We start from the raw sequence: 17,315 nt of genomic DNA on the forward strand, positions 1-17,315 counted from the left end.
AAAAAAAATCAAAATAACTCACTTTGAAGGAAGTCAAAATAACTTAAAATGAAGGAGTGATAACAAAAAGCTACATAATTCCTGAAATAAATTGTAATTCTATAAAACAACGATCAGATTACAAACAGAGTCCGTTGGTTGGTTGTCTTGCTCAAAGTCTTCCTGAGCGCCGCCTCATTGAAACAAAGCAATGAAAAATTAAAAAAAAAACGGTAATCAATTTGATAAGCTTTGAAATCAATCGACGAAAAACTATATTTTGTAGCGCACAATTATTAAAATATCCAAGCTGAACGTGAACAACATACACTTTGCGTGGTCTGGGCGGTTATCAGTTCCCCGAGCAAGGACCAGGGAAGTTGTGCGATACGATTTTGGTAATGGCATGAGCGAGTTCACGATAAGATAGACATATAAATGTTCCAATGAACAGAATTGCTTCACATTCTTAAAATCTTTGTGTCTAAAAGAACTAAAAATAGGCTCCTGGGAAGTCACTCCGTGCAACAAAAACGTACGGATCCATTACCGAATTTTTAACTTTCTACCTGATGACGAATCGTTTATTGTATTCTGCACTGCATTTGATGCATTTGTGTGAGGATGGAACTAGCTTCCGGCTGTGCGCTCGCGTACAAATTGGCTAGTGGAGGTAATCAATCGATCCACAGGGTGATGATGGGGCGCTTACAGTCCCTTGTTAAAGTACACAAGCTCTGGTACGCGCTCGTTCTTCTTGCACATCTCCTCGTAGAACTCTGGCTCGACCAGCTTCATCACGCTCGTGCTCAGCTCTGCCTTCTGCGGGAACAGCGCACAGGCCGTCGGTACCATTACCGTTAGGCTGAAAGGCATTAGCGATAGACAGAGACATAGTGAGTAAAGCACTTTTTTCTCGAAATTATGCCCCGCCGGGAGGACCCCTTTCGAGTACTTACAAACAACCGACAACCAAAACCTGGAATGGTGCGTGAAGAATCGCGATACGGCGGAAGGACTGATATTGCTCCAATCGTTCCATGATGACAGGCAGGATCAGCATTCCCGGTGCACACATGGCAATGCGGGAAGTTACCACCTGAGGAAGAAATTCCACAAAAAGGAGCAGGAAAACTGTGATAAGCAAAGGGGGAGTTCGTCTCCTCGCCCACGCCCCAACTCACCTGGGCAATTCCTTTCGCCGCAGCCAACCGGCTCGAACCGACCACATTGCCATTCTCATCCTCAATGCCGATGCCGTGTATCAGCTCGTTCTGGCGCATCAGCGGTATGTTGATGCAGTTGGCCGCCGCCACCGCCACAAACGGAACGTATCGCTGGAACAATGGTGTGGCCCGCTTCTGCAGGTACGCCTTGTAGCCGACCGCGGCCACCAGGGCGGACGTCGTGGCCGACACGTAAGCCACCCCTAGCTGGGTGGTCGAGAGGGACGAGTTTGCGTTACGGTTCGTGTAGTTGACGAGCGCATTGAACGATTGGTTCACCCACTGCCAGAATACCACTCCGGTCGTTGTTCTGCAAACCAAAAAAAAAAAAGGGATTCCATAACTAAGTACTTCAAAATGGCAGTCACAGGCAGTCTTACTTGTACCACTGTAGCATGGCCCCGGTAATGGCCATACCGCCCGGCATCTGAAAGCTCATCCGCCCGAACACGTTCTGCTTCTCGCCACTGTCCGGATGGAAGGCGCTTTCGTACAGCTTCTTCGCATAATGTATCTGATCGATCGTTGTATTTTGAGGTATAGTGCCAGCCCTGCAATTGGGAAAGCCCAACAATGACAACGTGTGAGAGAAAACAATCATGTCAGTTGCAGCAGCAGCAGCGCCTACTTCACACTTTGGTACAGCTCTTTGGCGCGATCAAGCTCCTCATCGGTGGCGAAGCATGTGCGCGGGTCAGTTATCCAGAAGTAGTGCTTCAGACGGCCGGTAAAGGTGCTCAGATCCCACAGCGGCTGCACGATATCGATGTTGGACATGGCTGGGAAGGAAGAAACCGTTCGCGATCAGTTCCGATGATTAACCGCCAGAGGAAAAAAAACCAAGGAATAGCCAACTGCAACAATGTTGTTTGGCCTAGGGTGCAACAAAGTGATCGTTCTTTTCGTTCCCACACAATGTAAGAAGTGAGTTACATAATCTAAACCAGCGAATCTATCTCACTCTCTCCAACATTCAGGACATTATTTACAGGTGTCCTTTTTTTGGGGTGGTTGATTATGAAACCATTTTTCTCCATGCGTTGGAGAAAACTGCAAATGTTTCTATTTTCGTACGAACTCGAAGCTGAAAGTCGTTTGAAACTGGGTCATACGAGATATTTCCAACCTGAACTCATCTTTGACCCCAAATTAGCACTTCCTGCATAATCGCGACGGCCTGGTCGCTAACTGGCATGTACCAACTAGGACTCTGTAGGCCTGGGCGATTAGCGTGATTCTGTCCTTGCTAGAGCCAATCATTTTCGTTGCCAGGAAACGAACAAAACACAACTTTTTGCGGTGCCATTAGCAGTTTATTCCCTCGAGAAAATGGACACTAACAGAGGTTTGATTTATTTAAACTGAAGCTTTGTTTTTCCTTAAATTTGCTCCACAAACACGTTCAGTCCCTGGGGCTTTTATGTATAAAACTGCAAAAAACACATCTTCTCGCCTTATTTTCTATTGTTCTCACTGGACGAACAACGTGACACGCTTCAAAAACTTGCCCAGCACCGTTCGTGGATAAGTATTTGCACTATTTCATATAACTTTACCGATTTTAATGAGACGTTCACGAATTTGCGCTCCGCCCCAATGCACCTCAGCAATAGCGACACACACACGCACACGAACTGGCGGCGGTGTTTGTCAGTGCCAGCCGGTGCATCCAGGGGAAAATTTTGCTTGGATGCATTTCCCAGGTTTATATATGTAGGGCCTATGAGGTGTGCGCCAGTTGACAGTTGCTCGCTTGTCTTTGTTTACAAAACGCATCAGCTGTTCCAGAGGGAGCAACCAAAGAAGAGCCATTTTGCACAAAATGTATGCAATTTATGTGTGAATTTATTTATTATGTGTGAGCATATTGAAATGTTTAAAACAGTTGATTTGCCCCCATAATATTGCGAGATGAAATCGTTTTCCCAATAACCTTGCTACTAACGGAAAATAACAGAAATACATTAAAAATAAAATCATGCAAACCATATGAATTGTTTCTTAATATTCTCCAGCAAAATGTTCATTATTTCGTAAAAATGCATTTTGTAATAAATAAAATCAACCCACTTTTCACCGAGGTGTGTACAGGAACGATGGCCCGCTCCCACCGTGCGCGCGGTTGACAGTTCCGCGAAGCTTTGACAGCGCCGGGAGACAGCTGTCAGCGTATTTTTAGCCAGCGGCCCCGTCCACAGCAGCGCTTCGGGGATATATAGGTCCGAGCTTTTCGCATGATCGCTTCACTTCTAGCATTTTTCTCGCTGTTCTCATCCGCGATGGCCGCCAACAAGGAACGTACCTTCATCATGATCAAGCCCGACGGAGTCCAGCGTGGACTCGTCGGCCAGATCATGCAGCGCTTCGAGGCCAAGGGCTTCAAGCTGGTCGCGATGAAGTTCATGTGGGTAAGTAAAAAGTGCCGCTGCAAAACTCCCCAATACCCCGGGCTTGGCCGCTCTGGTCCGGCTCCACGTAACCACATAACCTAGAAAAGTGTCGCCGTCGTCCGTTTAAAGTGGAAGAAAAAACGTGCTCTTTGACCTCTGTAACTAATGGAAAATCGATCAATGGTTCCTCTTTCCTCTCTCTTTCTTTAGCCATCGAAGGAGCTGCTCGAGAAGCACTACGCCGACCTGTCGGCCCGTCCGTTCTTCCCCGGACTGGTCACGTACATGAGCTCCGGCCCGGTCGTACCGATGGTCTGGGAGGGCCTGAACGCCGTCAAGACGGGCCGCAAGATGCTGGGCGCCACCAACCCGGCCGACTCCGAGCCCGGCACCATCCGTGGCGATCTGTGCGTCCAGGTCGGACGTAACATCATCCACGGCTCGGATGCGGTCGAATCGGCCAACAAGGAGATCGCTCTGTGGTTCAAGGACGAGGAGCTGGTATCCTGGACGCCGGCCACCGAAGGATGGGTGTACGAGTAAAGCGCTTGTTCTCGGTGCAAACACACACACACACGCGCGGGCTAACACTGAAACAATCAAGCATTTACTCACTCACAGACACACCAACACACACTCTCTAACTCTCTAATCACTGTGTGAAAGAGAAGAAGGAGGAAAAGGAGTATTCCTGTTTTATTTTATACAATTATGTGTATCGTCGTACTCAAGTTTGCTTTTAAAAGTGTGCTTCTGGAACACTGAGAACGCGAAAGGAAGAATAAAAATGCTAGAGAAAGGGAAAATGCGCGATGGCTGTTGGTTGGTGGGTACACCATTTTTAACCTTGAGAAATGTACCTAGCGGGGCAGAGGGGAAAATGTACTGCGGGTGTGCGTGTTTTCAAGTGGGAGGTTGAAATGAAAAGATAACCTTTCTTCCATTGTTGGCCCGAGATATGCATTGTTTGTCCCAGTGGCAGGGGATGAAAGTAATTAAGTTGGAAGATCGCTTTTTTCGCTCTGTTTGCATACGTGGACATCCCGAGAGCTCCCCGCCGCTGATGGCATCTGAGCGTGCAACCCGTAATCGAAGTGCGATCAATAGTGCGGACAATCCTCCGGAGCATCATAAAATAAACATTAATTAAAATGGGGAAAATGAAACGAATTCAACAAAAATATAATCCAGCACCATTAGACGGTGGTGAGGGCTGTTATTATTTACCAAAAGGAAATGCTTTTTTCAAGAGCAACATAGCTCGTTCGGGCGACAGCAGCTAGACGGTGGTGCAACATGCAATGCATCATTACGGACATAAAATCGATACAACTAAAAATGCTCCTACAAATGCAATTAAAAGCAGCCAGAGGAAGACGTAACAAAATCACTGTGGCAGAGTGGTAAGGGGTTAGGATATGTGCCCCCCACTGAGAAGAGTGCCGGCTTATGCACCGGTATATGCAAATAGGTTAATGCAATTGCAATTGCATTACCGTGAATGATCATTTCGACAGCATTGGTCTATTATTGTGATCCTGAATGTACAAGGGAATCGATTTTACTGAAACAAAATTATTTTCTAGCTGCTAACCAATAATTTAGAGAAAAGAAAGCAATTGCCGGTATCTGTGTAAAAAACATCCAAAAAGGGTTTGTAATTCGATCGATTGGCTTTCGTTGCATGCAAAGGTGGTAGCATCATAAGAAAATGTTTTATCGACTTCTTTTAAATTTTGCGCAATACTGCAATGAGATAAATTTTAAATTGCATCAAAGAGTAAACAAAACATTTTCGGCAATTTTATCAGCAAAAAAAGAAACTCCATTCAATCCATCTTGAAATTACGTGGAACCATTTCAAGCTCTCAACACGTACCGCAACGCCCAACGCGGAGTGGTAAACCGATCCTGTCACAGCTCGTTTGACAGCTACCCCACCCCCGGGGGCAGTATCACACCGCTGCAGCTCGTTCAACACAACCCCACCGCGAACAGTGCGAGCCCGCACGAAAAGGCATTTAAACGTCACACACTAGCCGGAACGGAACGAACGTACACGCGTATTTCGGTCGCGCTCTTCTCGGGGAAAGAAAAAAAAAAAGAAAAGCAGCACAACAAGTGCAAGTGGTGAAGTGTAGCTTTCTTCCTCCATTATCAGTGGTAGCAGCAGCAGCCCTCTAACACCTAAGCCAACCAAAAACCCACCCCACCAGCCATGTCGGAAGTGAAAACGTACTCGTTGGCGGACGTAAAGTCCCACAACACGAACAAATCGACCTGGATTGTGATTCACAACGACATCTACGATGTGACGGAGTTTTTGAACGAGGTAAATTCCGCCGAGGGGGTGATGGAAGCACCGAAAGGGAGCAGGTCAAACGAAGGAGTCACGGCAGGCACTACACCTTCAACGTGGTCACAGTGGCAAGGTGTGACGGGGAACGTGGAAGTGCCACGAGTAAAGATAGATAATCACCACACCAAAGGCACAACCTCCTTCCGGCCTGTAGAAATGAGCAAGATAATGAACCGTTTCCAGGATGAGGTGGGGGAGAGGCGCAACCAATCTATTCGCGGGGGGGGGGGGGGGGTGTTTAAGAGAAGAGAAATCGCGCCCCATTTTCACATTGCATAACTCGACGACAGCTGGATAATCGTTTTAAAACGGCTTTACCAGCAGCATCATCATCATCATCATCATATGGCCGTGGTCCGGCCGCAGGGAGGTGGGAGGCGATTTGCAATGCAAACAACACAGTAGGGCACACACCGAATCGCGCATATAGTGGGCAAGATCTTGAACTGTCGGACAACGATCGCGCGTAAAAGATACGACGGCAAAGAAGACGATGTGACAAACACAAGGAGACGGAGATTGGGGTTTGGAAGGGGTAGTAGAACTAGGGAGTTGTTTTTTTTTCTGCAGTATCATCTGGAACCATCGAGCGGCTGCCAGCAAGCAGTACGATATATTTGCAAATCATGCTCGGTACTGATCAAAGTTCAAGGTTAGAAGGCCCCCCACTTCCAACCGAGCAGACGTCGTTGGTCAGGGAGGAGGGTGGTGTCTGTTCGTACTGAACGGTCAAATCGTATGTGTGCACATTTCTGCTGGAACGCTAACGCTTTAATGAACTGTCTGTATGGAGTCCAAAAATGTAGATTCGTCGATTTTAATCATTCGCGGATCGTGCCAGTCGATCGTCACCGTACACATCAACGTGTACACGCCCAGTACGGGATCATTTTTCTTTTGAGCGATCTATTGATGTTTAATAGACGAAAGCTGCCAAGTCACCAGCAATAGCAGCAGCAGCAGCCGCTTTATCAATATTTTTATGTGCATCGCGATAGGAGTGGTGAAGAGACAGCAGCAAACAAGCACACTTGCTGCCGAGGGAAAGTTTATTACAGACCTCGGCTAGGCCATCGTAAAAAAACGCTAAGGTTAAAGATGATTAGGCGTAGGACTAGCAATCTGTCTCGTTTACATTTCCAATAGCATCACCACTAGCGTCGTTTTCCACCTCAAATGGCTTTGTGTGTGTTTGCGCTGTTTTGCACCACACCGAGTAATGGAGAGCTCCCCAAAGCGCGATCGAGCACGAGCTGCTGAACTGTGTTAACCTTGACGGAATCATGCAAACATGAACAATTGAACATCACGCATGCCCTGTTCGGTACGCCTCTATTGTTTTGTTTACGCATCTAGAGATCTTTAACGCGGAAAGGAACAGCTGTTGGTTCCAGCTGATGCTTGGGCTGACTGGCTGCTGATAGCTCTAAACATTCATTTCGATTACATGAGGACATTAATTTCAATGCAGGATAGTTTATTTAATCCTTTAAAAAATCACATTGTCACGTACGCAGCCGCAAAAAGCGTGTAGAAAGTTCTATCGTGTACCCTGTTTTAGACGAATTTAACCTCCGGTGCTGGTGTGCGACGACGTACACACGATAAGATAAAGCAGTATTGTCACGATGAGTTGCAAAACGAGGCTACGAGTAGGTAGCATACCGGTTGAGACAAACCATGGAGAGACCGAGATATGCAAGATTATTTGCGCTACAAAGATAATAATTGTGATTTATTAAAAAAAAAAAACACTCTTCACAAATGGAAGTCTTTCTCATCGCAACTGTCGTTTTAAATTCTAAATCTAATTACGATTGCGACTTCCCATTTTTAGCATCCCGGTGGCGAGGAGGTGCTGCTCGAACAGGCCGGCAGGGAAGCAACGGAAGCGTTTGAGGACGTCGGTCACAGCAGCGATGCCCGGGAGATGATGAAGAAGTTCAAAGTTGGCGAGCTGATCGAAGCGGAACGAAAACAGATCCCGGTGAAGAAGGAACCGGACTGGAAAATGGACCAGCAGGATGATAAGTGAGTAGTGAAAGCATTGGCTTTATCAGAGCTTTATCACCTAATTCACGGTAAATTCATTCGTTTGTTTTTTTTTAAACCCCTTTTTGCTACAGCCAACTGAAGCAGTGGATAGTGCCACTTATTCTAGGACTGCTCGCCACCATCCTCTATCGGTTCTACTTCACCCAGTAAGTCCCCGCGGGCTGCGCACGCACACACAGGGGGGCCACCGAGCAGCTGCTACACACACACACACATTTCCAAGTACTGTACTGTTAAGTGGATGAAAGTGTTTGAATGAACGCGAGTGAGGAGTGCACGTAGTAACGCAAAAAACAGAAATGGCATGTGGGAAAACAAACATCGCATCGCACAACGGCCACGGAACTAGGACCCCCACAGGGCCACTGGGCCACCGTGTTCCAGTATGCAATACAAAGGTGCTGTGTGTGGTTGCGGGAAGGGCAATTAGTTAAAGCAAAGGGGACAACAAAAGAGGATAGTGGAAATACTAAGGAAATGGCACCCATCCAAGAAGCTCTTATGATAGTTTCAAACACTAGAAAATCGCAACAACTGGAACAATCTAAAGCAAAGCAAAAGCCTTCATACAAAACCAAACGTTTTCCCCAATGGCGTTTTGGGGCGAACAGGAGCGTACGCATACAAGCATTAAGGTAGGATTTCAGAGCGCCAGGGAGAAAACCCGTGTGCGCCACGGTAACAAAAGCTAAACTCTAAAAAGGCCAACCATATTTAGAAGCGTAATTGATTTCTCTATAAACTCTATCTACTACTATCTTCGCTATCTACTACTATCTCTGTCTGTGAGCCAACAAAAAACCATCCAGAAACCAATTCTCTCGGCACGGGCGACGAGATGTGCTGATTGTAAATCAGCATATTAGGATCCATATCGAAACACGAGACGAACGCGCCGGCGGAAACGAGGATAGCGAAAAGAATGCGACAAACGTCTTTAAAAACACGATCGGCAAGATAATATGTACCTCTTTTTTCTTCTATGAAAAGTAGGATACCAAAGTTTCATCGACTGCCTTACCTTACATACACACGACGTTTTTTGGGGAGGGATGGAAGCAAAATGCGAGCCGAAGGGAACGAAAAAAGGATGGCAGTGAGAGAGAGAGAGCCCCACATTGGCCTGTGAAATGCATAAAAGATTTTCATTTGTTACTCTTTGTATTGTTAGAGCTCCCCGGGCTCGTGGTTCGTGCGTCACAAAAAGTATGCTCGATTTTGTCTTTCTTCCAGTTTGTTAGAGAGACGCCCTGTTTCCAAGCCTTTCTAGGTGCCACGGCACAATTCTAGCACGCGTTAGCGGTAGGAGAGAGCGTTTAATTCATCATACATTTCTGAGCGCCTCACTGAGGGAAGGAAGGGACGGCTCAAAAACTGTTTCACGTTAGTTTAAATGTTTTATATTGTGTTAGCTTCCGGGGCGTGATACAAGAGGCACCATACACACACACACAACATACACAAGCGTTCATGTTTTTTTAATCTTATCTGTATGGGGAAAAGGTGTTTAATTGCTGTGTTTTTTTACCTTTAACAAAGATGCTTTTTTTACAAAAAAATCTTTTCTATGTGTCTACCAAAATGGAGCGAAACGTTACGGAATAAAATAACAAAACTTTATATGTAATGTACGTCTCGTGACAGGGTTAAGACCAAATTCATCCGAAGATAAGCTGGCGGGACTCTCTCGACTCGAGACGCACGTTATCGTAAAACCAGATACAAATAACAAACAGTTCAAACATTATTCTTATTTTATTAAAAGCCGTCTTTCCCCGAAACGTTCAACGTTCTCAATCTACCGCGGCGCCTTGTCGCGCCCACTAATACTCATCATCATCGTAATACTCCTCCCCGGAGGCGACCGTATCGCCCGCCACCTCCTCGTAGTCCCGCTCGAGGCACGCCAAATCCTCGCGCGCCTCCGCAAACTCGCCCTCCTCCATGCCCTCCCCGACGTACCAATGCACGAACGCGCGCTTCTTGTACATCAGGTCGTACTTCTGGTTCAGCCGGGCCCACGCCTCCGAGATGGCGGTCGAGTTGGAGAGCATGCAGACGGCCCGCTTCGGTTTGGCCAGCTCGCTGCCCGGCAGCACGGACGGGGCCTGCTGGTTGATGCCGATCTTGAACCCGGTCGGGCACCAGTCGACGAAGCTGATGTGGCGCTTCTTCTTGATCGCTGCCACCGCCTCGTTCGTGTCCTTCGGCACGACGTCGCCCCGGAACAGCATGCAGCACGCCATGTACTTGCCGTGCCGCGGGTCACACTTGACCATCGTGTTGTCCGCGGTGAAGCACGCGCTCGCAATCTCCGCCACCGAGCTGCTCTCGTGCGACGCTTTCGAGGCGGATACGAGCGGTGCGTACGACACGAGCGGATAGTGCACGCGCGGGAACGGCACCAGGTTCGTCTGGAACTCGTTCAGGTCCACGTTCATCGTGCCCTTGAAGCGGAGCGAGGCGGTGGCCGACGACACGACCTGCGCCACGAGCGCGTTCAGGTCGGTGTAGTGCGGCCGATCGATCTGCAGCGTTTTCGAGCAGATCTCGTACGTCGCCTCGTTGTCCATGATGAAGCAGCAGTCGGACGTGTTCATCGTGCCGTGCGTACACAGTACCGCGTTGTACGGTTCGACCACGGCGGTCGAGATCTTGGGCGACGGGTAGACGGCGAACTGTAGCTTGCACTTCTTCGCATAGTCCAGCACGATCTGGTCGAGCAGCAGCGAGGTAAAGCCGGACCCGGTGCCGCCGCCGAACGAGTGGAACAGCAGAAAGCCCTGCAGCCCGTCGCACTGCTCCGACAGCTTGCGGATCGTGTTGCCGACTCGGTCGATGATCTGCTTGCCGACGGTGTAGTGCCCGCGGGCAAAGTTGTTCGCCGCGTCCTCCTTGCCCATGATCATGTACTCGGGATGGTACAGCTGCTTGTACGCGCTGTTCCGGATGTCGTCAATCACCGACTCCTCCAGATCGATGAAGATGCTGCGCGGCACCACCCGGCCGGAGCGTGTGTCTTGAAAGAAGGCGGCCATGTTTTCCTCCACCGCTTGGTTAGGTGCCATCAGCCCGTCCGGCTGTATGCCGTGCTCGGTGGTGAACAGCTGCCAGCAAGCGTTCCCAATCTGGCATCCTGCCTGGCCTACCTGTATCGAGATTACTTCACGCTGAGCGCGAGAACCAACAAACATCCGAAAAAGTAGTTTAATTATTATTTGCACACCCTACCCAAGATTGCACTGAAGGGCGTAACGCACCATTTTTGTTCTCTATTCTACAACGAAAAGACGCTCACACAACGATGGACAAAACGAACGATAAACGATGCGCAAAGGACAATGCCGGACACACGACTGAGCATGAAGGCTGGTAGTGGTAATACATACGATACACACGATCGGCAGTGTGGCACATACATTCAAACCACACCGACACGGACACTGCACAATCACACAATACACTCGCAAAGCAAACAGGATGCACACGAAGATCCTATACCACCGTGGTGCTAGTTAGTGTACTTTGTTAGTATTAGACACTATTGACAGTGAGTACAGCAGGAGTTTCGTAGTGCAATATTGGTCAAAATTTTGGTATTTTATCTTTTATGCCAATGTGAAGTATGAAGTGTTATACAAAACCGGTTGTTCTAACCTTACTTTTCAAATAGAAATTAAAGATCGCGAAGGATAGTAATTTACTGTAGAGGAAGCAAGGACTTTTTTTTAAAGGAAAATGTGTTTAAATAAGAAATACCCTTCCACTGCGTGGACGAACAAAAACGATACATACCGAGCAATGCAGCGATGAAAAAAGTTACGAAAATAAAACGATAACTTCATGTGATTGTTGGAAAGATAAGGAAACATAAGGATCGCAATGAAATTCTTCTTATGAGACGCAACAAGTAACATAGCAGAATAGCCAGTATACGGGGCGATCGTTTCTACCGCTCAGACCAAACTTCAGAAACGTTTAGTACAATGTACTATTAAACAAAAGCGTCAAATTATATAGTGTAAACAATGACGTGGATCAGAAGGAAAAGCTGTCATTGATCGGCTTGGGAGGAGACTGCTAGAGAACAGAACCATTGGCAGTTGACTGGTAGACACTGAAGCGAACAGACGAAATAAACGAGGAGAACTCTACAAATAGAAGCTTCATCAAATCAATGACATATGCCTCCGAGATGGCCTTCAGGTGTAATAATAACACCGATCTAGCTAGTAATCAGCCAGAGGATCCCAATTTTTAACATAGAGACATTGAGACTCTTCTCTTGTCTATCCAGAACTCGTAGATAGAGACTTCAGGTTTACTAAGAACATGGAATTTATTGCTTACATATGTAGACCAAGTATTCAGGATCAACTAGGATTAAGCAATAAGGCTTAGATCCTCGGATGTCAGATTAACGCAAGAAGGACTTAAATCGGTTTGAGCAGGCGTTTTGATCTAGAAAATGAGACAATCCCAATAAATATGCAAAGCCACTCACTTCGATCGTTCACGATTTGAACACGATCAACTACGTTCAGCGCTAACAACTTGAACAGGTGCCTTCGTAAAACAGCCACACACACACACGCCCCACTTCGCTGCCTTCCTTCCTTCCCCAGGGAAGCTTGCGCTTGATACGAACACCGCTGACACCGGGGGATAACCTTCCGTGGTTCTGTGCCGTTTGCGGATTATCAACATGCTGTTTTTTTGCACTTACTTCCAGCAGTCATACACCACAATCAGAGCAGCGCGCACATTGCGCATCCTCCGAACTACCGCGTCTTGTTGTGGCGGCAAGGCATATTGTTATCAAAGGGTCCACAATTCCTCTCCCGCGTATTGGCAATATCAGCGTGGAAGCGTTGCGTTATGGTTTTAAGTCTTCCGTGCCGAACCAACGCTCAGTGTTTGGTTGCGTCTGGAACGGGCCGGTCGCAACGAAGAATTGTGTGGCACACAACATTGAGACTAATTCAATCATAATTAAGCGTAAATAGAGTTGAAAGTTCAGCAAAAACACTTGGTTTGGTGAAGTTCAAATTGTAAAGCAAGCGTGAAAATGTTACGACTGAGAGCGAACGCGGTGGCAAAGTTTAAAAGTCACATTGCGGGTGGCGAGCTAAGAGCTACAATCACTGCAGCGACCTCTGCACGCAAATATTCCACTGAAAGCCCGCTGCCCGAAAGTGCCGATGTAGTTATCATAGGTTAGTAGCAGCAGGTTTCAAAGACCCTTCTGTGTATTATAAGGACAAGATCTTCCAAAATGATCGCATTCAAATCTTTGGAAATTAAACAACGCTGCTATTACTCAAAAACTTCCACTCAATTGAGATTAGCGCACTCCTTTTTTGTTGGTTTTTATTGCCACTCTGATTCTGATAATCGCCTCAAAAGCAAAGGGAATTTACGTGATCAACACGCAAAAAACACATAAACGGAAAATAAACCTGGCAAAACGCTAGCTCGAAGAAAAACAAAACCGGCTTGCCGGGGTCCAATCTCTGGTGAAACAACCAGCGACCCCATAGACGGCAGCGTCACCATCGTGCGCAAGACGCCGACCACGATAACCACTGTGACCTTCCGTCCAGAAGCCATCAATCGCTCGACGATCGCTGATCCAGTGCGATTTTCGATTGACGTTGCGTCGATCGGTGAACTGAATGGCAAAAGTAGCAGGAGGCAGGTTCTGTTTTGTTGAACTACATCCACAGTACAAATAGGTGCAATGAACACAACACAGCACTGTAAAGCACAAACCTCAGCAGGCGGTTAAAGTTCAAACTCCCTTATCAATCCGGCACGATCGTTCGGGGTGCGTCTGTTTTCAGGGGTTTTCTTTTTAATTTACAACAATCCTGCAGCAGCTGCTGTTCAGGCCGCTAACGCGATCGTAGTAGCCCTCGTTCAGGGTGTAACTGTCAAATTGAACTCTCGCCGTTTACTAGCTCTTGCGCTTTGTTTATTTCCCACCAGGTGGCGGTTCGGCCGGTTGCAACACACTGTACCAGCTGGCAAAGCGTGGCGTCCGGGCGGTGCTGCTCGAAAAGTCCAAACTAACGGCCGGTACGACCTGGCATACGGCCGGCTTGGTATGGCGCCTACGACCGAACGATGTCGAAATTCGACTGCTAGCGGCAACGCGCGATCTGCTCATGAGCCTCGAGGAGGAAACGGGCCACAATTCGGGCTGGATTAACAACGGCGGGCTGTTCATTTCGCACTCCCCCGAGCGGTTAGATGAGTACAGCCGGTTGGCTACGCTCGGCAAATGCTTTGGTATCGAGTCACACATCGTCGGGCCGGAACAGGCACAGAAGCTGTTCCCACCGCTAGATCCGACCTCCTTCACCGGTGCCCTCTACTCGCCCGGTGACGGTGTCGTCGATCCGGCCATGATGTGTACCGCCCTGACGAAGGGTGCCACCGCCAATGGGGGGCTCGTGGTCGAGGACTGTACCGTGTCGCAGATCATTACCGGCGAGAACCTGCTCGGCATGAAGGACGTGCGCGGTGTGCTCACGAACAAGGGTACGATCCGCACGAACACGGTCGTGAACGCGACGGGCGTGTGGGGCCGGGATCTGATCGAACCGCTCGGCGTCTTTCTGCCCCTGATACCGATGAAGCACGCGTACGTCGTGTCGGAAACGATGGACACCATCCATCAGATGCTGCCAAATGTGCGCGATCACGACTTTTCGCTGTACTTCCGCATCCAGGGCAAATCGATCTGCATGGGCGGGTACGAGAACAATCCGATCATGCTGAACCGGGTGCCGGGTGACTTCCACTTTGGGCTGTACGATCTCGACTACTCGGTGTTCGATACGCACATCCAGGGTGCGGTGAAGCTGTGCCCGGCGTTTGGCAGTGCGGGGATCAAGAGCACGATCTGCGGACCGGAATCGTTCACGCCCGACCACAAACCGCTGATGGGACCGGACCCGACGGTCAGCGGACTGTTTCACAGCGTTGGGTACAACTCGGCCGGCATGATGCTGGGTGGCGGTTGTGCGGAACAGCTGGCACAGTGGATCATACACGATCGGCCCGACCGGCACATGTTTGCGTACGATGTGCGACGTTTCACACCCAAACAGAAGAAGGCACTGAACTGGGCGACGGAGCGAAGCCACGAGGCGTACACGAAGAACTACAGCATCGTTTTCCCGCACGATGAGCCACTGGCTGGGCGAAACTTTACCGTCGATCCATTCCACAAGGTAGGCGAAGGCTGAAGGATCATTAGTTTGGTGGGAGGTGTAAGAGATGTTTGATCAAACGTTTCTCTCTGTTTTGACTTCCAGCAAATGATACAATATGGCGCAGTTATGGAGGAAAGACATGGCTGGGAACGGCCGGGATACTTCCTACCGGATGAAACGGTGGTGGTGCAACCGTACGATTGGTATGGCTACTACGATCATCCCAAGAATGCCAACACACACTACGAGGAAGCACTGAAGGGAGACTACACGTTTGGATTTTCGGAGCATCACGACTTGGTACGATTTCTTCGCAGGGAACTAGTGGTGGAACCTCGGAATCGGAACCTCCCGATTAGGTTTCAGGGTTTGGATTCAATTCTGGCTCTGATGCCGATTTCGAAATCGACTCAGGAAACAGACTTGGTTCCGAAATAGGAATTGTAATCGGTACCATAATTGGCTTCGGATCTCGAATAGCAATCGGCTCCATAATCAGAATTGAATCCGGAACTGATATCGAAATTGGATTGCAGAATTGCAACCGACTGTAACATTAGAAACAGCTCCGGGATTGAAATCAGATTTTTTTGAAACTGGTTTTAAACCTTCCTTGCTTTATTGTAGATTGGCGAGGAAGCACTCACCTGCCGGCATGATGCTGCACTGTTCAATTTGAGCTACTTCTGCAAACTCTTCCTTACCGGCAGCCAGGCAAAGGAGGCCGCCGAATGGATTTTCACCGCCAACTTGGATAAACCGATCAACAAGTAAGTATTGAAGGTATTGTACACGAGATAGAGGCTTCATTTTGTGCTCTTCCTTTGCACAGGACCATCTATACTTGCGCTCTAAACAAACGGGGTGGCGTGGAAGGAGATGTCACGGTTAGCATCGTAGAGTCGGGACTGGGTGGACTGCATGATCCGATCTTCAAGGTAAGTGCCATGAGCCTTCCAATGAACGATGTACTCGGCAAGTGACTCTTTTGCTTCAATCTCCAAAACAGGGTCGTGGATACTACATCGTCGCCGGTGGTGCCTCCGCTTACCACACCAAATGTCACATCCTGGCCGCCATTCAGGAGAAAGCGTTCCGGGCAGTGGTGAGCGATCACACGGAGGAGCTGGGCGTACTATCACTCCAGGGACCGAAAAGCCGTGAAATACTGCAGAAGATCACCGACTTTGATCTATCGAACGAGAAGCTGTTGCCGATGAACTCTACCGCCATACTGACGATTAAGATCAATCCGCACTACAGCTGCCATGTGCGTGTGTTGCGCGTCAGCTTCGTCGGCGAGCTGGGCTACGAGCTGCACATTCCCGAGGAAAGCTGTAACGATGTGTACAATGCGCTGATGAAGGCAGGATACAAGGAGAGTCTGCGAAACGCGGGCTACCGGGCACTGTACTCGCTCAGCAGCGAGAAGGGTTACCATCTGTGGGGATCGGATCTCCGGTCGGACGACACACCGATCGAGGCCAACCTGGGCTTTGTGTGCCGAAAGGAGGGCGAGTATCAGGGCAAGGAGATTGTAGATCGGCAGCGCGAAAATGGCGTCAGTCGGCGGTTGGCATTCTTTACGCTACGGGAACAGGTAAGACCTTTGTATGGTGCGTCTTTTTCTGTAAATTATCATCTTTCGGTCCCCCTCTCAGGTGCCGATCTGGGGTTTGGAAGCGGTCTATCGGGACGGAGAGATTGTGGGACATCTGCGGCGCGGAGAGTACGGTTACACGCTCCAGAAACCGATCGGCCAGGCGTACGTGCAGCGCGCAGACAGTAGCCCAATCACGAACCAGTTCCTGCAGTCGGGCCACTACCAGATCGAGGTGATGGGCAAGCTGTACGATGCCGATTGCCATTTGAGAAGTCCGTTTGATCCGAAAGGTGAACGGATGCTGGGAATATACAAATAAATCTTTTCCATCGCTAGAGCTTAGTAACTGACATCGTGTTTGAACCGACCGAATGACACACCAAGATGACATATCCCGGGGGGCAAAGGGGTGCGACCTCGGGGTTTGAGCGTTTTTTGGAAGGATTTCGAAAGGATTTATAGAGGTCCAGCGGTACACGACGG

At 48.6% G+C, this 17,315-nt stretch overlaps 5 protein-coding genes across 9 annotated transcripts; 3 read left to right on the forward strand and 2 right to left on the reverse strand.

The window, feature by feature from the left end:
* Positions 1–225: 225 nt before the first annotated feature.
* Positions 226–2,871, reverse strand: LOC121593969 (sideroflexin-2). Of its 4 annotated transcripts, none has more exons than XM_041916779.1 (6): positions 2,762–2,871; positions 1,834–1,984; positions 1,586–1,756; positions 1,164–1,515; positions 939–1,078; positions 226–844 (listed from the first exon to the last, which is right to left on the reverse strand). In XM_041916779.1, exons 2-6 carry the CDS (start codon positions 1,980–1,982, stop codon positions 688–690), a joined length of 969 nt encoding a protein of 322 aa, XP_041772713.1. In that variant the 5' UTR covers positions 1,983–1,984; positions 2,762–2,871; the 3' UTR covers positions 226–687. The 4 variants fall into 4 exon arrangements, with proteins under 4 accessions (XP_041772713.1, XP_041772714.1, XP_041772716.1 ...); XM_041916780.1 differs by having other exon boundaries at positions 2,680–2,766; XM_041916782.1 differs by lacking the exon at positions 2,762–2,871 and adding an exon at positions 2,714–2,733.
* Positions 2,872–3,394: 523 nt separating this feature from the next.
* LOC121594041 (nucleoside diphosphate kinase) lies at positions 3,395–4,401 on the forward strand. The gene is made up of 2 exons (XM_041916909.1): positions 3,395–3,613; positions 3,806–4,401. Exons 1-2 carry the CDS (start codon positions 3,440–3,442, stop codon positions 4,136–4,138), a joined length of 507 nt encoding a protein of 168 aa, XP_041772843.1. The 5' UTR covers positions 3,395–3,439; the 3' UTR covers positions 4,139–4,401.
* A 1,174-nt stretch (positions 4,402–5,575) lies between these two features.
* Positions 5,576–9,629, forward strand: LOC121591822 (cytochrome b5). The gene is made up of 3 exons (XM_041912828.1): positions 5,576–5,927; positions 7,792–7,985; positions 8,081–9,629. Exons 1-3 carry the CDS (start codon positions 5,814–5,816, stop codon positions 8,157–8,159), a joined length of 387 nt encoding a protein of 128 aa, XP_041768762.1. The 5' UTR covers positions 5,576–5,813; the 3' UTR covers positions 8,160–9,629.
* Positions 9,630–9,670: 41 nt separating this feature from the next.
* LOC121591819 (tubulin alpha-8 chain-like) lies at positions 9,671–12,689 on the reverse strand. Of its 2 annotated transcripts, none has more exons than XM_041912824.1 (2): positions 12,514–12,689; positions 9,671–11,179 (listed from the first exon to the last, which is right to left on the reverse strand). In XM_041912824.1, exon 2 carries the CDS (start codon positions 11,075–11,077, stop codon positions 9,833–9,835), a length of 1,245 nt encoding a protein of 414 aa, XP_041768758.1. In that variant the 5' UTR covers positions 11,078–11,179; positions 12,514–12,689; the 3' UTR covers positions 9,671–9,832. The 2 variants fall into 2 exon arrangements, with proteins under 2 accessions (XP_041768758.1, XP_041768757.1); XM_041912823.1 differs by lacking the exon at positions 12,514–12,689 and adding an exon at positions 11,270–11,418.
* Positions 12,690–12,922: 233 nt separating this feature from the next.
* On the forward strand, positions 12,923–17,167 carry LOC121591818 (sarcosine dehydrogenase, mitochondrial). The gene is made up of 7 exons (XM_041912822.1): positions 12,923–13,225; positions 13,998–15,247; positions 15,332–15,529; positions 15,857–15,999; positions 16,062–16,167; positions 16,239–16,829; positions 16,891–17,167. Exons 1-7 carry the CDS (start codon positions 13,078–13,080, stop codon positions 17,149–17,151), a joined length of 2,697 nt encoding a protein of 898 aa, XP_041768756.1. The 5' UTR covers positions 12,923–13,077; the 3' UTR covers positions 17,152–17,167.
* The last annotated feature ends 148 nt before the right edge of the window (positions 17,168–17,315 follow it).

Source organism: Anopheles merus, chromosome 2L, assembly GCF_017562075.2.
Source record: "Anopheles merus strain MAF chromosome 2L, AmerM5.1, whole genome shotgun sequence".
Taxonomy (NCBI): domain Eukaryota; kingdom Metazoa; phylum Arthropoda; class Insecta; order Diptera; family Culicidae; genus Anopheles; species Anopheles merus.

Coding starts and splice junctions, on each gene's coding strand:
- LOC121591822 (XM_041912828.1), top strand. CDS start 5,814: ATGTCGGAAGTGAAAACGTACTCGTTGGCGGACGTAAAGTCCCACAAC. Junction 5,928..7,791: donor TGACGGAGTTTTTGAACGAG/GTAAATTCCGCC, acceptor TCCCATTTTTAG/CATCCCGGTGGCGAGGAGGT. Junction 7,986..8,080: donor ATGGACCAGCAGGATGATAA/GTGAGTAGTGAA, acceptor TTTTTGCTACAG/CCAACTGAAGCAGTGGATAG.
- LOC121594041 (XM_041916909.1), top strand. CDS start 3,440: ATGATCGCTTCACTTCTAGCATTTTTCTCGCTGTTCTCATCCGCGATG. Junction 3,614..3,805: donor TCGCGATGAAGTTCATGTGG/GTAAGTAAAAAG, acceptor CTCTTTCTTTAG/CCATCGAAGGAGCTGCTCGA.
- LOC121591818 (XM_041912822.1), top strand. CDS start 13,078: ATGTTACGACTGAGAGCGAACGCGGTGGCAAAGTTTAAAAGTCACATT. Junction 16,000..16,061: donor TTGGATAAACCGATCAACAA/GTAAGTATTGAA, acceptor TCCTTTGCACAG/GACCATCTATACTTGCGCTC. Junction 16,168..16,238: donor TGCATGATCCGATCTTCAAG/GTAAGTGCCATG, acceptor TCTCCAAAACAG/GGTCGTGGATACTACATCGT.
- LOC121593969 (XM_041916779.1), bottom strand. CDS start 1,982: ATGTCCAACATCGATATCGTGCAGCCGCTGTGGGATCTGAGCACCTTT. Junction 1,757..1,833: donor GAGCTGTACCAAAGTGTGAA/GTAGGCGCTGCT, acceptor TCCCAATTGCAG/GGCTGGCACTATACCTCAAA. Junction 845..938: donor GTTTTGGTTGTCGGTTGTTT/GTAAGTACTCGA, acceptor AATGCCTTTCAG/CCTAACGGTAATGGTACCGA.